The 16,686-nt window shown below is 36.3% G+C and overlaps 1 protein-coding gene across 1 annotated transcript; it reads right to left on the reverse strand.

Moving 5' to 3' along the window:
• Positions 1–13,648: 13,648 nt before the first annotated feature.
• Positions 13,649–15,846, reverse strand: LOC107793610 (uncharacterized). The gene is made up of 3 exons (XM_016615997.2): positions 15,759–15,846; positions 14,633–15,698; positions 13,649–14,570 (listed from the first exon to the last, which is right to left on the reverse strand). Exons 1-3 carry the CDS (start codon positions 15,844–15,846, stop codon positions 13,649–13,651), a joined length of 2,076 nt encoding a protein of 691 aa, XP_016471483.2.
• Between the last annotated feature and the right edge of the window lie 840 nt (positions 15,847–16,686).

The raw sequence follows: 16,686 nt of genomic DNA on the forward strand, positions 1-16,686 counted from the left end.
TTTGGAGTTATTTCTTAAACAAGTTACGATGTCGTACACTTGTCATTTGGTACACATTGTAAATCGCGCCACGTGAAACACACGCGCAATTTATAACATGTTTATTATTATTATTTGAAGTTATGGTCAAGTCGCGTAAAACGCGCACTCGAATTGGGATTTAAGTATCGTGACCATGCCACGGGAACCGTACCCATGGCTACGATAATTTATTAATCGTGCCTAAAACAAGCTACGAAGTTTATGAATTATTTGTCTTAAACTAATTTGAGATTTGTAAAGCTATAAGAGTATGTCATTGTAGAAAAGCATGAAAATAGATTAAATTAATTATTCAAGAACTACAAAAATGGGTCATTGTATGAGATTAATGGGCCTAGCAGATTTCAAGTTTTGGCCCAAAAATAAAATAACTTTCTTCATTAGCTTATAGTAACCTCACAACTCCACTTCCTTCAACAACCCATGTGTCTAGGCCCAAACATTGGATCTTCACCAGTGACATAATTCTAGTTAAAATTATTTAACAACTTAACTCTATACTTTAGACAATTGACAGCTTAATTTAAAACAAAGATGGAACTACTAAAGCTCATTTATTAACATATGAAGGACTAAATAAACAAATAGAGACATAACATTGCTTGAGCTTCCATTTCAATAAGATTTTTTTTTTATGAACAATCACAACTCACTTATCAATTAGCAAATTTCATTAAATCATTCATGGATGAACCTTTTTAAGAGAACATGCTAATGAACTAAAATAAATATACAAAGAGGAAGCTCAAAAATTGGCATGTTTAACAGAGAATAATTTCATTCATTCCAGATATAAATGAACACCAAAAGAAAAAGAAGTAACTCATATCATTAATCAAAACAAGATAAGAAGTGGACCTCAAAAGTTGAATTTGAAACTTTATGATTTTACACCTTTGAATCTTAAACTCATTCAGAAAGGTCTCACGCAAGACCTTAAACGGAGCATCGAAACTCGCCGACGACCTCAACTAAAAACCTCATTGTTTCGACTGGGTTTGGATGGTAGTTTATGGTATTAAAAGGGTTGTTCTATGGAGGTTTAAAGGTTATTTTTGGGTAGTGAAGCTGCTGGTTTTTTCGAAAGAAAGACGAACAAAGAATGACTCGAGTAGAAATTTCTTTATCCTAAAAGAAGAAAATAAATTTCTCTCAATTCTTTCCTCCCTATTTTTTCCTTTCTCTCCCTTTTTTTCCTCACATTTCTCTTCTATTTATAAAAAATATTTTTGGAATTTTCAGATTCTTTTTATTATTTTTTTATTTTTTATTTTTAATTAAAAAGAATTTCCACTTCCCATTTTTCTTATTTTTTTAAAAAAATAATACCCCACTTTCCTTTACTTTTATTTTTTAATTTCTTACTTTTTAAAATTTTATTATATTTAAATTCTCACTTTTATATTTTTCTTTTTTTATTTCTCACTTATTTTACTTTTTTTTTTATTTCCCACTTATTTTACTTTCTTTTTTTAAAATTTTCAGCTACTCTTACTTTTATTTTTTAATTCAAAATTTCTTATATTTTTTATTTTTTTAAATTTCCACATTCTTTTACTTTTATTTTTTTAATTTTTCACTTTCTTTTACTTTTTTATTTAACAATTTCCACCTATTTTTACTTTTACTTTTTAATTTTATATTTCTACTTTTCCTATTTTTTAATTCCACCCGAAATTTGTTTTTTTTTAAAATAATTAATTTTTATTTATTTTCGGTTTTTAATTCATTTTATTAAAAATAAAGATAAAAATAATAATAAAAATATAACTAATAGTAATAATTGACCTTTTAAATTATTATTAATTTTTACCCTATATATATAAGTGTAACAAAGCTAAAAAAATATATATTAAATTTTTAAAAATATTTACATAGTAGAATGTGATAAAAATTCAAATATAGTAAAATATTAGGTGCTCACAGCTGCCCCTCTTTGCTTGAAAACATGAAGAATTTTCACGCAAAGACTAGGTGAGTCATGTGACTAATTTGTGACCAAACCATTATTCAAAAGGAAAAGAAATAAAAGATAGGGTGCAACCGAGTCCTGGTTTTGGACAACCTACATATCATGGGTTATAGGGGAATCAGTCGCGTGTAGTTCAAGGAGAATGGTGGAATGATGAGTTGAGGAGTCGAGTGAGATTCCATTGAGGCTCCAGTCCGCGGTCCTGCCATTATATCAAAATAAAAAAAACTAAACAAGCCTATCAGTTATGAGTTACAAGATTCCTATTTATGAGTCTTCAGAAACTTGATCTTGAGTCTTGACTGGTTCTTTATGCAGACTCTGATCTAAACCTTGATGCTCGCTAGCTGTAGGTTCTAGTTCATTGTTCTATAGCTTCTTCTAATCAAAACGGAACTCCAATGCCCGTGGCTTCAGTCATGTCTTGAGCATTCCACATCTTTTCAATTGCTTTTGCATTTTGGATTCACTTATTTTTTCTTTTCTTTTATTCTGAATTGAGATTTCTTCTTTTGGTCATCTCGAACCCTGTGCCTCGAGGTAAAACCTACTAAGACACCAAAACAAACAAACGAACGAAATTTTTCTCCCCCAGTTTGTACTAGGAAGATTTGGTGAGTTATTGTAACAAAATTCTAAACTACTTCTTTATTGAAAGCAATAAAAGATCGGGAGTGGTGTACCCTGAAAAGGTCATGTTTTTTTTTGGATAGTGTTCCTTTATTATCAAAAGGATGTCTCAACTAAAGATTGGTGTACCTTATGTTGGAAAAATATGGCCAAGGAATGGGATACCCTATATTGGCAAAGATATCGGGGAGTGGTGTACCCTACATTTAAGATCAAATCAACTAGGGAGTGGAGACTCTATGTTGGAAAAACAGACTAGGGAGTGGAGACCCAATGTCTAAAAACATCAACTAGGGAGTGGAGACCCTATGTTGGAAAAACGACTAGGGACTGGAGACCTTATATCTAAAATAATCATCAACTAGGGAGTGGAGACCCTATGTTGGAAAAGTAGACTAGGGAAGGGAGACCCTATGTCAAAAAATATCAACTAGGGAGTGGAGACCCTATGTTGGAAAAGAGACTAGGGAGTGAAGACCCTATGTCTAAAATAAAATCAACTAGGGAGTGGAGACCCTATGTTGGAAACATCAACTAGGGAGTAGAGACCCTATGTCTGAAATAAATCAACTAGGGAGTGGAGACCCTATGTTGGAAAGAGACTAAGGAGTGGAGACCCTATGTTGGAAAAGGCGGCGAGGGAGTGGAGACCCTATGTCTAAAATAAAATCAACTACGGAGTGGAGACCCAATGTTGAAAAAGTGACTATGGAGTGGAGACCCTATGTCTAAAAAAAATAAAAATCAACTAGGGAGTGAAAATACTATATTGGAAATGAGATTAGGGAGTAGAGACCCTATGTCTAAAATAAATCAACTAAGGAGTGGATACCCTATGTTGGAAAAGAGACAAGGGAGTGGAGACCCTATGTCTAAAATAAAATCAACTAGGGAGTGGAGACCCTATGTCCAAAATAACTTCAACTTAGGAGTGAAGACCATATGTTAGAAAAGAGACTAGGGAGTGGAGACCCTATGTCCAAAATAACTTCAACTAGGGAATGGAGACCCTATGTTGAAAAAAGACTATAATGGAGACCCGATGTTGGAAAAAAGACTAGGGAGTGGAGACCCTATGTCCAAAATAACTTCAACTAGGGAATGGAGACCTTATGTCCAAAATAACTTTAACTAGGGAATGAAGACCTTATGTTGGAAAAGCAACTAGGGAGTGGAGACCCTATATCCAGAATAACTTCAACTAGGGAGTAGAGACCCAATGTTGTTAAAACGACTAGGGAGTGGAGACCCTATGTCTAAAAACATCAACTAGGGAGTGGAGACCCTATGTTGGAAAAGAGACTAGGGAGTGGAGACCCTATGTCTAAAATAAAATCAACTAGGGAGTGGAGACCCTATGTTGGAAAAGAGACTAGGGAGTGGAGACCCTATGTTGTAAAAGACGACTAAGGAGTGGAGACCCTATGTCTAAAATAACATCAACTAGGGAGTGGAGACCATATGTTGGAATGGAGACTAGGGAGTGGATACCCTATATCTAAATTAACATCAACTAGGGAGTGGAGACCCTATGTTGGAAAATAAACTAGGGAGTGGAGACCCTATATCTAAATTAACCTCAACTAGGGAGTAGAGAGCCTATGTTGAAAAAGCGACTAGGGAGTGGGGACCCTATGTTTAAAAATCATCAACTAGGAAGTGGAGACCCTATGTTGGAAAAACGACTAGGGAGTGGAGATCTTATGTCTAAAAATCATCAACTAGGGAGTGTAGACTCTATGTTGGAAAGCGACTAGGGATTGGAGACCCTATGTCTAAAACATCAACTAGGGAGTGAAGACCCTATGTTGGAAAAACGACTAGGGAGTGGAGACCCTATGTCTAAAACCATCAACTAGGGAGTGGAGACCCTATGTTGGAAAAGGCGACTAGGGAGTGGAGACCCTATGTCTAAAATAACATCAACTAGGGAGTGGAGACCCTATGTTGTAATGGAGACTAGGGAGTGGATACCCTATATCTAAAATAACATTAACTAGGGAGTGGAGACCCTATGTTGGAAAAGAGACTAGGGAGTGGAGACCCTATGTCTAAAATAAAATCAACTAGGGAGTGGAGACCATATGTTGGAAAATGCGACTAGGGAGTGGAGACCCTATGTCTAAAATAACATCAACTAGGGAGTGGAGAACCTATGTTGGAAAAATGACTAGGGAGTGAAGACCCTATGTCTAAAATTCAGCAACTAGGGAGTGAAGACCCTATATTGTAAAAGAGACTAGGGAGTGGAGACCCTATGTCTAAAACCATCAACTAGGGAGTGAAGACCCTATATTGGAAAATAGATTAGGGAGTGGAGACCTTATGTCTAAAAACATCAACTAGGGAGTGGAGACCCTATGTTGGAAAGCGACTAGGGAGTGGAGACCCTATGTATAAAATAATCATCAACTAGGGAGTGAAGACCCTATGTTGGAAAAGCGACTAGGGAGTGGAGACCCTATGTATAAAATAATCAACTAGGGAGTGGAGACCCTATGTTGGAAAAGCGACTAGGGAGTGGAGACCCTATGTCTAAAACATCAACTAGGGAGTGGAGACCCTATGTTGGAAAAGCGACTAGGGAGTAGAGACCCTATGTCTAAAAACATCAAATAGGGAGTGGAGACCCTATATTGTAAAAGCGTAGCTATGGATTGGAGACCCTATACTACCGTGATTTTGAACCCCTTTTTTTCATCATTATTTTTATTTTATTTCAGAGAACGAGTAAATGCGGGAAAGAAGTTTTGGAGGAGACTTCCCTTTTGGAAAGGTTGCTGCAAAACTATTTCTAGCCTTTGCGCAATTTCTATTTGGTTGTACTTGCTTCTTTCAAGGTTGCTTTTTGATTGCACCCGTTTCCTGTTTTTTCAAACAAAAAATAATATGTTAGTTTGAAACGGTGGTTGGTTTTGTGGCCTTGATTGTTTCAGTAACTTGGTCTTGGCCCTTTCAGCTACAACTGGTTGTTTCCTGAATATCGATTGCACTTCTGACCCTGGAGAAACTTTGGCCTTTCCAGACTTTGCCATGACGGTTAGTCATGTGGGACTTAACCTTTCAACTTTATTTTGCCTTTGTGGGAATTCGACTTTGATTTTCCTTTCTTTTCATGAGTTTTGATTTTGAAACATCGGTCATCACGACCAGTCGGAGTCGACTCGATGCACCTACCGAGGCTGGGTGACTTCTTGAATATTGGCTCATATCAGACAAAAACCCTGTTAATCAATCTTGCCATCCTTTCTTTGTCTTAGTTTCGGAACAGAGTTAGACCGAAAAGGGATTCAAAGAAAAAAAAGCAATGGAATGGACAAATAAATTTAAACAAGAGGTATCCCTTTCGGGGAAAGAGAAAAAAACGGACTTATCTGGAGTGCATGCGGACTTCAATGAAATGACATGCCTCTTGGACTGGATGCCTGATCTGCGTAAACCGTCCAACTCTCAAAAATTCATCATAACTTATACCTCAAAATTGAGAAACCTTGCCAGGACTCTGTCGATGCCAATGGCTGTGAGGATCCCCTTTTCGATCAGTGGCGCCCTTTGCGGGTTTTCACCAGCTGACCTCTCTCATTTCTCTTCTTACCATCGCCTTATAGTGCTCTTTGCGAGTTTTCACTGACAAGACTCTCTCATTTTAATTTTTCTATTTACCATCGCCTTACGGTGCTCGTGAAGGTTTTCACCATTAAGACTCTCTCATTTTATTTCTCTCATTTGGTTGTATCGGATCCAAGTGGTTGCATCCTTCAATTCTTGAATATTCTCGTTGTTTGATCGGAAGGACTTTAAAAAGGACTTGGGTGAAAAAAGATTTGGATTATATTACAACTTTGGAACCTTTCAGAAAAAATCATCGCCAACCCATTATAACATCTGCCCTAGATTCACTTTTGGGGAATTGTGAATTTTTATTTTAGTGTGACTGAACCCAGAGAGAGGATGTCTACGTATCCTTTCGGAATCAAGTCGAACGTAGTTCAAGGAACATGAACTTGTTTGGATTTTTGTTTTGTTTTCTTTTTCTTCTTGTTTCTCTTTTTTTTTTCCTTTTTTTTCATCTTTGTTTTGTTTTTCTTCTCTTTTTTCTTTCTTGTTTCTTTTTTTTAATAACATCTTCAGGTTCCAAAGAGGGTAATCAAAGAAAGGTAACCGACTCAAAATGGTTAGCAAAAGGGTTAATGATGTTTGGATAGCGAGAATGAAAGCCTTTGTCATCCCAATCAGAGAACATTAATGCCACATAGAGGGTCAAACATAGTACCTTTTGACTACATCCGCGTTGACAGTTATTTCAGGGACATTTCCTTTGTTGCTTCCCAGGTACAACACTCTATTTTGCAGTACTCTCATTACAATGTATGGACCTTTCCAATTTGGAGCCAATTTTCCTTTAGCTTCTTCATGAGGTGGGAGGATGCATCTCACAATGAGTTGTTCAATTTCAAATTTCATGGGCCGCACTTTCTTGTTATAGACACGGGCTATTCTTTGTTGGTACAACTTCCTGTGGAAAATTTTGGCCAATCGTTTTTTATCAATTAGTGTCAATAGTTCCAATCGGTTCGTGACCCAATCTTTATCCTCAATCTCAGCTTCGACAATGACCCGGAGAGAGGAAATTTCAACTTTTGCAGGCTTCAATCGGGCTTGGCATAGGCTTATTCTCATACTGTTCTGATTTTTTATTTTATTTCCTTAACCTCATTTTCATTGCATTCTGCTTCTTGATTCATTATTTCAAAGTCTAACAGAGTTTTAGGATATAGTCATAAAGTCCGCAAGCATGTCATGTTATTAAAATCTGAATGAATCAAAGCTGAAAAAAGAATAAGAAAAGTGACAAGATTAAAAAAAATAGACATTCCTAGACAATGAAATATTAATTTCATTTAATTTTTTTATTATTTTTTTATTTTTTGAATTTTGAAGATAGAAGGGTGTACATCGAAAAGTAAGACAATAAAGTAAAATATCCGGATCACACCCTGAGATAATCCGGACGTAGAAAGGATAGCAAGACTGGCTACCGAGACTCCCGTCTGATGGGAAACTTTCAGGCTTGGCGACCGTTTTTTAGCTTTTCTTCTATCTCGGCAATGGATGCAATGGCCTTCCGTGCCGGATCAAATTCTTCATCTTCACAAATTATTTTGACTAATGGCATATTGGTGTGAGTAGGCAGAGGATTGTTCATCATATTTGGGTCATTTTCTTCCACTGCTCTTTTGAGAGTCCAACAATCTTCAGTATCATGTCCCACTGCTCCGGAGTGGTATTTACATCTAGCATCAACTCGGTGCAATGGGGACTCGGGGTTTGGCTTGTTCGGGGCTAATGGCTGCAGTAGACCTAGCTTGACTAGTTTTTAGAATAAGCTCTAGAATGATTCACCAACAGGGGTGAACTAATTCAATCTCGGGAGACTCTTTTTTTTTTTTAATTTTTTTTTTCATATCTTGATTTCTTTTTCTTTCTCTTTTTTTTTCTCTGTTATTTTTTTTGTCACTCTTTTCTTTCTTTTTCACTCAATTTGTTTTTTGATTTATTTTTTCACTCAATTTGTTTATGACTATGATCGAGTCCGATGGAGATTGCCTACGTATCATGACGCCGCATGAATCAGATCTCGCGTAGTTCGAGAAGAAAAAAAATAAAATATATAAACTAACTCTTTTTTTACTCATATACAAATAATCCGACAAAATCTCCTAGCAACGAAAATATTTTCAATTGTTTTTTTTCGATTTTAATTTTTTTTAATTTTATTTTTATTTTTGGGAATTGGTGAAAGAAAGACTTCTAAATAAGAAAAAAAATATTTTTTTAGATTTTGATTTTTGATTTTTGAATTTTGGGAGAAAGACTTAATAAAAAAGGTAGAAAATATTTTTTTGAATTTTAATTTGTTTTCTTTTTTCAAATGAAAGACTTCTACAAAGAAAATATTTTTGGGTTTAAAGTTTTTTTTTTATTTGTTTGGATTTTTCTAAGAAAAGACTCCTAAAGAATGAATTAAAGGAAATTGTTTTTTGGCTTTTTAAAAATTGGGGCCGGATCCGATGAGGTTTGCCTACGTATCTCACATCCGGTGAGAATCAGACCTGCGTAGTTCGGTCGTTTTTAACGGAACATGGGAAGAAGCATGACTTTTGAAAACATTGACTTATTTTATTTCTCTTTGTTTTTCAAACTTTCGACAAAGTTTCGGAATTTTTCAAATACCTACCTTTCACTCTTTTTTTTTTTTTGATTTTTTATTTTTATTTTCTTTCCCTATTCTAGAAACCGGTCAGCATGCAAGCTGAAACAAACATATGCACAAGTAGCACGTAAAAATACATCAGAATGGTCTTTTATATTGGGTACACCTGTCCTAGACGGACCCAACTTTTGTGTTGAGTCCCCAAAGTCAAATGCACGTGATGCAAACAAACGTTCCTACTAGGGATCTGACGTGAGGCTATGTTATTCTAGATTTAAATCTTGGGTGTATTGTTCTAGACTAGGCTTACCCTAGCGGACAACTCGAGCCGAGGGGGGCAGCGTACCGGGAATACAGAAGCTTCACCGGCTTTGCAACTTGTCTTATCCTCGTTCTAAAATTAGGGTATGACTCTAACAAAAAAGAAGCCACGCGAAGCGCACGCTTCCTAGAAGATTTAGAAGACTCATAGAGAAGAAGGGTGTCGTAACAATTTTATATACAGCTCACGGCAATATCAAAGCGGTAAAAAGCAGCAATTAGCACATTAGGCTCAAACACGTAAAAATCGGATAATAAATAAAATTCAAGTATAACAGCTATTCTAAGCTCGAATTCTGAACTCTGAACCAGAGATTCTGAGTTCTTGTCCCAGTAGAGTTGCCAGAGCTGTCACACCTCCTTTTTTCCGGGGGATATGGGAGTTTTTCTAATTTAAGTGACATAATTCGAAATGAGATTATTTATTTATTCAGAGTCGCCACTTGGAATAAGTTATGGTGTCCCAAGTCACCGATTTATTTTAAAATCCCAAATTAAGGAAATTGACTCTATTTATGGTCCGCGAACACATATTATCGGGTAAGGAATTATGTTAACTCGGGAGAAGGTGTGAGGCACTCCCGAGTTCCGTAGTTTTAGCACGGTCGCTTAACAATTAATACTTGGCCTAATTATCTGATTTTTTTTGACTTTCTAGTTATCTGATTTATTACCTGTTTTAAATCTATTGAGCATTTTAACTTTGATCGCTTTTAATTATTTATTTAAATCGATTTTTAGTATTTGTGGAGTTATTTCTTAAACAAGTTACGATGTCGTATACTTGTCGTTTGGTACACATTGCAAATCGCGCTACATGAAATATACGCGCGATTTACAACATGTTTATTATTATTATTTGAAGTTATGGTCAAGTCGCGTGAAACACGCACTCGAATTGGGATTTACGTATCGTGACCATGCCACGGGAACCGTTCCCATGGCCACGATAATTTATTAATCGCACCTAAAGCAAGCTATGAAGTTTATGAATTATTTGTCTTAAACTAATTTGAGATTTGTAAAGCCATAAGAGTATGTCATTGTAGAAAAGCATGAAAATAGGTTAAATTAATTATTCAAGAACTACAAAAAGGGATCATTGTATGAGATTAATGGGCCTAGCAGATTTCAAGTTTTGGCCCAAAAATAAAATAACCTTCTTCATTAGCTTATAGTAACCTCACAACTCCACTTCCTTCAGCAACCCATGTGTCTAGGCCCAAACATTGGATCTTCATCAGTGACATAACTCTAGTTAAACTTGTTTAACAACTTAACTCTATACTTTAGACAATTGACAGCTTAATTTAAAATAAAGATGGAACTACTAAAGCTCATTTATTAACACAGGAAGGACTAAATAACCAAATAGAGAGATAACATTGCTTCAGCTTCCATTTCAATAAGATTTTTTTTTTTATGAACAATCACAACTCACTTATCAATTAGAAAATTTTATTAAATAATTCATGGATGAACCCTTTTTTAAGATAACATGCTAATGAACTAAAATAAATATACAAAGAGGAAGCTCAAAAATTGGCATGTTTAATAGAGAATAATTTCATTCATTCAAGATATAAATGAATACCAAAGAACACCAAAAGAAAAGGAAGCAACTCATATCATTAATCAAAACAAGATAAGAAGTGGACCTCAAAATTTGAATCTGAAACTTTACGGTTTTACAGCTTTGAATCTTAAACTCATTCAGACCGCACGCAAGACCTCAAACAGAGCATCGAAACTCGCTGACGACCTCAACTAAAAACCTCACTGTTTCGAATGGGTTTGGATGGTAGTTAATGGTATTAAAAGGGTTGTTCTATGGAGGTTTAAATGTTATTTTTGGGTGGTGAAGCTGCTGGTTTTTTCGAAAGAAAGACGAAGAAAGAATGACACGAGTAGAAATTTCCTTATTCTAGAAGAAGAAAATAAATTTCTCTCAATTCCTTCCTCCCTATTTTTTCCTCTCTCCCTTTTTTTCCTCACATTTCTCTTCTATTTATATAAAAAAAAAATTGGAATTTCAGATTTTTTATTTTTATTTTTATTTTTAATTAAAAAGAATTTCCACTTCCCATTTTTCTTATTTTTTTAAAAAATAATTTCCCACTTTCCTTTACTTTTATTTTTTAATTTCTTACTCTTTTTTTTACTTTTATTATATTTAAATTCCCATTTTTATACTTTTCTTATTTATTTTCCACTTATTTTACTTTTCTTTTTTTTATTTTTCACTTATTTTACTTTTTAAAAAATTGATTTAAGCTACCCTTACTTTTATTTTTTAATTAAAACTTTTTTTTACTTTTCATTTTCAGCTACCCTTACTTTTATTTATACTTTTACTTCATTTTTTATTTTTATTTTTTCACTTTCTTTTACTTTTTTATTAAACAATTTCCACCTATTTTTACTTTTACTTTTTAATTTTATATTTTTACTTTTTCTATTTTTTTAATTCACATCCGAAATTTGTTTTAAAAAAATAATTAAGTTTTATTTATTTTCGATTTTTAATTCATTTTATTAAAAATAAAGATAAAAATAAAGATAAAAATAATACTAATAGTAATAATTGACCTTTAAAAAAAAATATATATATATATATATATATATATATACATAAGTGTAACAAAGCTAAAATTTATATATTTTTTAACTTCTGAAAATATTTAAATAGTAAAAGGTGATAAAAATTCAAATATAGTCAAAAATTAGGTGCTCACAGTATGGTTACAGCTTCACAAAGACCGTGTCACCTACACTGAAGCTCCTAGGAGTTCTATGTTTGTCAGCTTGAGCCTTCATCCGGGATTGAGCCAGCAGGAGGTGATGCTTGAGTAATCTGATAGTAGTCTCTCTGGCTTGGAGACTCCTCTCTACTTGGTCGACCATTGAACTATGGGGAATATAGGGCAGGTGGAGAGGTGGTTTTTGGCCATATAAGACTTCAAAATGAGTCATCTTGATAGCATAGTGATAGGTAGTGTTGTACCACCATTCAGCCAAGGGAAGTTAGTGCACCCAATCCTTGGGTCTATCATTGCACATGCATCTCAAGTAGCTCTCCAAACACTTGTTAGCCACCTCTGTTTGCCCATCTGATTGGGGATGATAGGCTGTAGAGTGGTGCAAGTGAACCCCTTGAGCCTCAAAGAGAGCCTGCCAGAATTTACTCAGGAAAATTGTGTCTCTGTCACTCACTATGGTTTGAGGCAACCCATGTAACTTATACACATTGTCTAGGAAAGCCTGGGCAACTGTTGAGGCAGTGTAAGGATGAGCCAAACTGATAAAGTGAGCATATTTGCTGAGTCTATCAACAACCACCAATACTACTAACTTGTTATGAGACTTAGGTAGCCCCTCAATAAAGTCTAAGCTTGCCATACGTTTTCTGGAATGGGAAGGGGTTGTAACAAGCCTAGGGACTTCACATTCTCACCCTTACATGTTTGACAAGTGTCACAGCTCTTGATGTGTTCATAAACTCATGCCTTCATCTTCTTCCAGTAATAGACTTGACTAACTCTGTGCAAGGTGACAACCATCCCTGAATGACCTCTGACAACACTATCATGAAAGAAATGCAAAATATCATCTCTGAGGAGCTTGTCAGGTCCAACCACTATTTTGCCTTATCTGTATATGATGCCATCTTTTAGCCAATAGATAGGACTGGCTAATGCATTCTGACTAAGCTGAGTTGCCAGCTGCTGTAAATGTTGATCTCCTGAGTAAGATGATAGCACTCTTGCAAGGAAGTCTGAGGACAGAGTAGAGATAGTTAATAGTTGAATGTTGTTCATAGGGAACCTTGACAGAGCATCTGCTGCTACATTCTCCTTTCCTTTCTTGTACATGATGTTGTAGTCATACCCCATAAGTTTAGCAACCCATTTCTGTTGACTGGGAGTAGATACTCTCTGTTCTAAAAGGTACTTGAGGCTCTAGTGGTCTGTCTTAATAAGAAAGTGTCTACCAATGAGGTATGGTCTCCATTTATCCACTGCAGTCGCAATAGCCATCATCTTCTTTTCATATACTGAGAGGTGCTAGTGTTTATCATGCAAAGCCTTGCTCAAATAAGCTAGAGGTTGATCCCCTTGCATCAATACAACCCTTATTCCATGCACATATGCATCAATTTCAATAATGAATTTCTGGGAAAAATTTGGGAGTGCCAACACTGGTGTTGTACTCATAGCCATCTTGAGAGCTTCAAATGCTTTAGTTGTTGCCTCAGACCACTCAAACTTGTCTTTATTTAGGAGATCAGTCAGTGGTCTAGCTATCACACCATAACCCCTTTACAAACTTCCTATAATATACCCTGTTAAACCCAGAAATCCCCTGAGTTCCTTCACAGTTTTGGGCACATGCCATTCCACCATTACCTTCACCTTCCCTGGGTCAGCTTCTACCCCTTGTTGAGTGATAATATGACCCAAGTACTCTACCTATGTCTGACCAAATGTACACTTGCTAATCTTGACAAACAGATTGTTATCCTCTAAGATTTTGAAAGCTTGTTCTAAGTGAACTAAGTGTGATGACCAAGAAGAGCTGTATATTAAAATGTCATCAAAGAACACAAGTATGAACTTTCTGAGTAAGGGTTGGAATATATGGTTCATCAAAATTTGAAAAGTGGAGGGTACATTGGTTAAGCCAAATGACATAACCACAAACTCATAGTATCCATTATGAGATCTAAAAGCTGTCTTTTCAATGTCTTGATCAGCCATCCTAATCTGGTGATAACCAGACCTTAAGTCTAGTATTGAGAAAAACTTTGCCCCTCCCAATTCATCTAACAGTTCCTCTATCACAGGAATTGGAAATTTGTCCTTAACAGTGCAGTTATTTAATTGCCTATAATCTATACAAAGTCTCCAAGTGCCATCTTTATTTTTGACCATGACAATAGGTGAGGAATAGGGACTTACACTAGGCTTGATAACACCAGAATCCAGCATCTCTTTGATCATTCTTTCTATCTCATCCTTTTGGTTAGCAACATATCTGTAAGGTCTGACATTGATAGATGAGGTTCCTTCTTTGAGTATAATCCTGTGATCATGACTTCTGTGAGGAAGTAAAGCTCTAGGTGCTTCAAAGAGACCAGTGTGTTTGCTCAGTAACTTCTGCACGTCATCAGAACCCTGCACTTGTTGGGAATTCAGAGTAGCAAGTTCACCCTTGATTGGTTGAACATAGGTTGTGATCATCATGCTCAACTCCCCAGATTTGTGTAGTAACCTTTGCATCTTGTGATTGTCTAACAACTTAGGAGCACCTAGCTGGCTACTTCTGAGTGACACCTTTTTCCCACAATCTGGAACTCCATCTTCAACTGCATGAAGTTCCATTTTATATCCCCTAGAGTGACTAACCATTGTATTCCCAAAACAACATATGCCCCTCCTAGAAGCATGACTAACATGTCAGATCTGAATTTCACTCCTTGCATCTTCCATGTAATTCCCTTGCTCATGTACCTACTGTGAATCTTGCTGCCATTGGCAACTGCCACAGAAAATGGAGGAATAGTCTCCAGGTTGCACCCCAATCTCTTAGCTACATCCAGGTCCATGAAGTTATGGGTGGACCATGTGTCTATCAAAACATGTACCATCTTTCCTTTTACACCACCTTTTACCCTCATTGTTCTATAATCCACTATTCCATCGAGTGCATGAACAGACCTCTGAGGACTTAGAGCTGATTCCTCTTTATTCTCCTTCTCACTAAAATTTTCAGCAATATCCCAGTCTTCCTCTTCCTCTCCTATTTCTAGCAGGTACATTTGCTTCTTTCCCCTGCAATTATGACCAGGAACAAACTTCTCATCGTACCAAAAACACAACCCTAGGGCTCTCCTTTCATCCATTTTAGTTGTGGATAGCTTCTTAGATCCCCTCACTACAGACTTTCCATTTGAACCAAGGAATTTGTTCCCTTCTACACTTCTGCTACTCCCAACTCCCTGAATCTGTAGGTTCCCTCTGGGGTTTGAATTCCCAGAAGAAGTTGGAGTTGGTAATAAGGGTCTAAAATTCCTCTGATTCCTTTGCAAGTTCAGTGAATGTTCAGCTAACTTGGCTAAGATGTAGGCCTTTGTTAAAGTTCGTGGAGATAACATCCTCACTTGCACCTCTATTTCTGGTTTTAACTCCTTTAAAAAACAACTGATAGAGTATGCCTCAGATAACTCGACTTGGTTTAACAGCCCATCAAAAGAATCCAAGAAATCATGCACATTCCCCGTTTGTTTCAAGCTAATTAGCTCCGCCATAGGATCCTCATGTATGGCATGGCCAAATCTGTGGTATAACCCCCTAAGGTAGTCATTCCAATTGGGTAATCCCATTCCCACTCGTCCCTTCATCATTGCTCGATGCCATTGCAATGCCCTACCTTCTAGGTTAATAGCTACTATTCTAACCTTCTTCTCATCACTCGTTCCCTCATATTCAAAGAATTGTTCACATCGATAAATCCACCCATCTAAGTCATTCCCATTGAACTTAGGAAATTCTACTCAAGAGTATTTGTAATTAGGGTTACCTCTGTCAAGATACTTCCCATCGTTCTCGTGAGCTGCAGCTGGAGGTACCGCCACTGGTGGTGCCGGAGCTTGGTGACTCGCTGCCATCGCCGCTATTAGTTGTCTAATTTCCCCAATCACATCATCATATTTTTCCCCAACGCCTTAACTTGTTCTCTGATTTCTTCAATTTCTCGACGCATCTCGCCGTTTCTCATCGCTTCCGGCATGTTTTCCGGCCAAGTTTGCTGAGGCTCTGATACCAAATGGAATGTGCCTAATTGATTGAGTAGGAATTCTGTAAATCTAAGGAGCCAAAACGCAAGAAAAGCTCCTGATCAATTTACAAAGAATGAACTTTAGATTGTGAAAGAGAAAGAGAGTAGTATTATTTCTTCTTCAATGTCTTTACAATCGGAAGTATTCTTCTTTAAATAGTTGTAATCCCTCTCTAACATTGAACTATTGTAACTACTTCTAGCATATTTTAACAACCTCTAACTACCAACTAATGATAATTGCTAAGATACCCCCTAACTTCTATTAATTCTCTTTTTGTCCTATCTACATTATTATCACATAACAATTCTGGGGCGAGGCGCACCAAAAATGCCCCGAGGCGATGGTGTGGGGCGAAAGTCTCAAGCGTCGTACACCTAGAAATTCAGGGTGTATGCCCGGGCGTTTGGGGCATACGCCCATCGTTTGAGGTGCGTTTTTGTAGTGAGGCGTAAGCCCTAGAGACTTTTACAAATTAAAATAAAATTTGTTAAATAAGTCCTTCATATAATACCCAAATGCTCAAAAGTCAGTTTGTAATTACTCAAAAGTTTTAAAAATGAACTGAAATGTATTAGATTTAAAAATCAAGACCTTTTTTATTGATTAAAGCCCTAATTTATGGCCTTTCCCAATTCTTTTTCTCTTTCGCTAGTCTATTAATATCTC

Source organism: Nicotiana tabacum, chromosome 14, assembly GCF_000715075.1.
Source record: "Nicotiana tabacum cultivar K326 chromosome 14, ASM71507v2, whole genome shotgun sequence".
Lineage (NCBI taxonomy): Eukaryota > Viridiplantae > Streptophyta > Magnoliopsida > Solanales > Solanaceae > Nicotiana > Nicotiana tabacum.

What these genes read in the sequence shown, in the direction of transcription:
- LOC107793610 (XM_016615997.2), bottom strand. Translation starts at nt 15,846, where the DNA reads ATGGCAGCGAGTCACCAAGCTCCGGCACCACCAGTGGCGGTACCTCCA. An exon ending in TGGGAAGTATCTTGACAGAG is followed by an intron (nt 15,699 to 15,758) that starts GTAACCCTAATT and finishes GGAATGACTTAG; the next exon opens with ATGGGTGGATTTATCGATGT. An exon ending in GTGAAATTCAGATCTGACAT is followed by an intron (nt 14,571 to 14,632) that starts GTTAGTCATGCT and finishes TAGTCACTCTAG; the next exon opens with GGGATATAAAATGGAACTTC.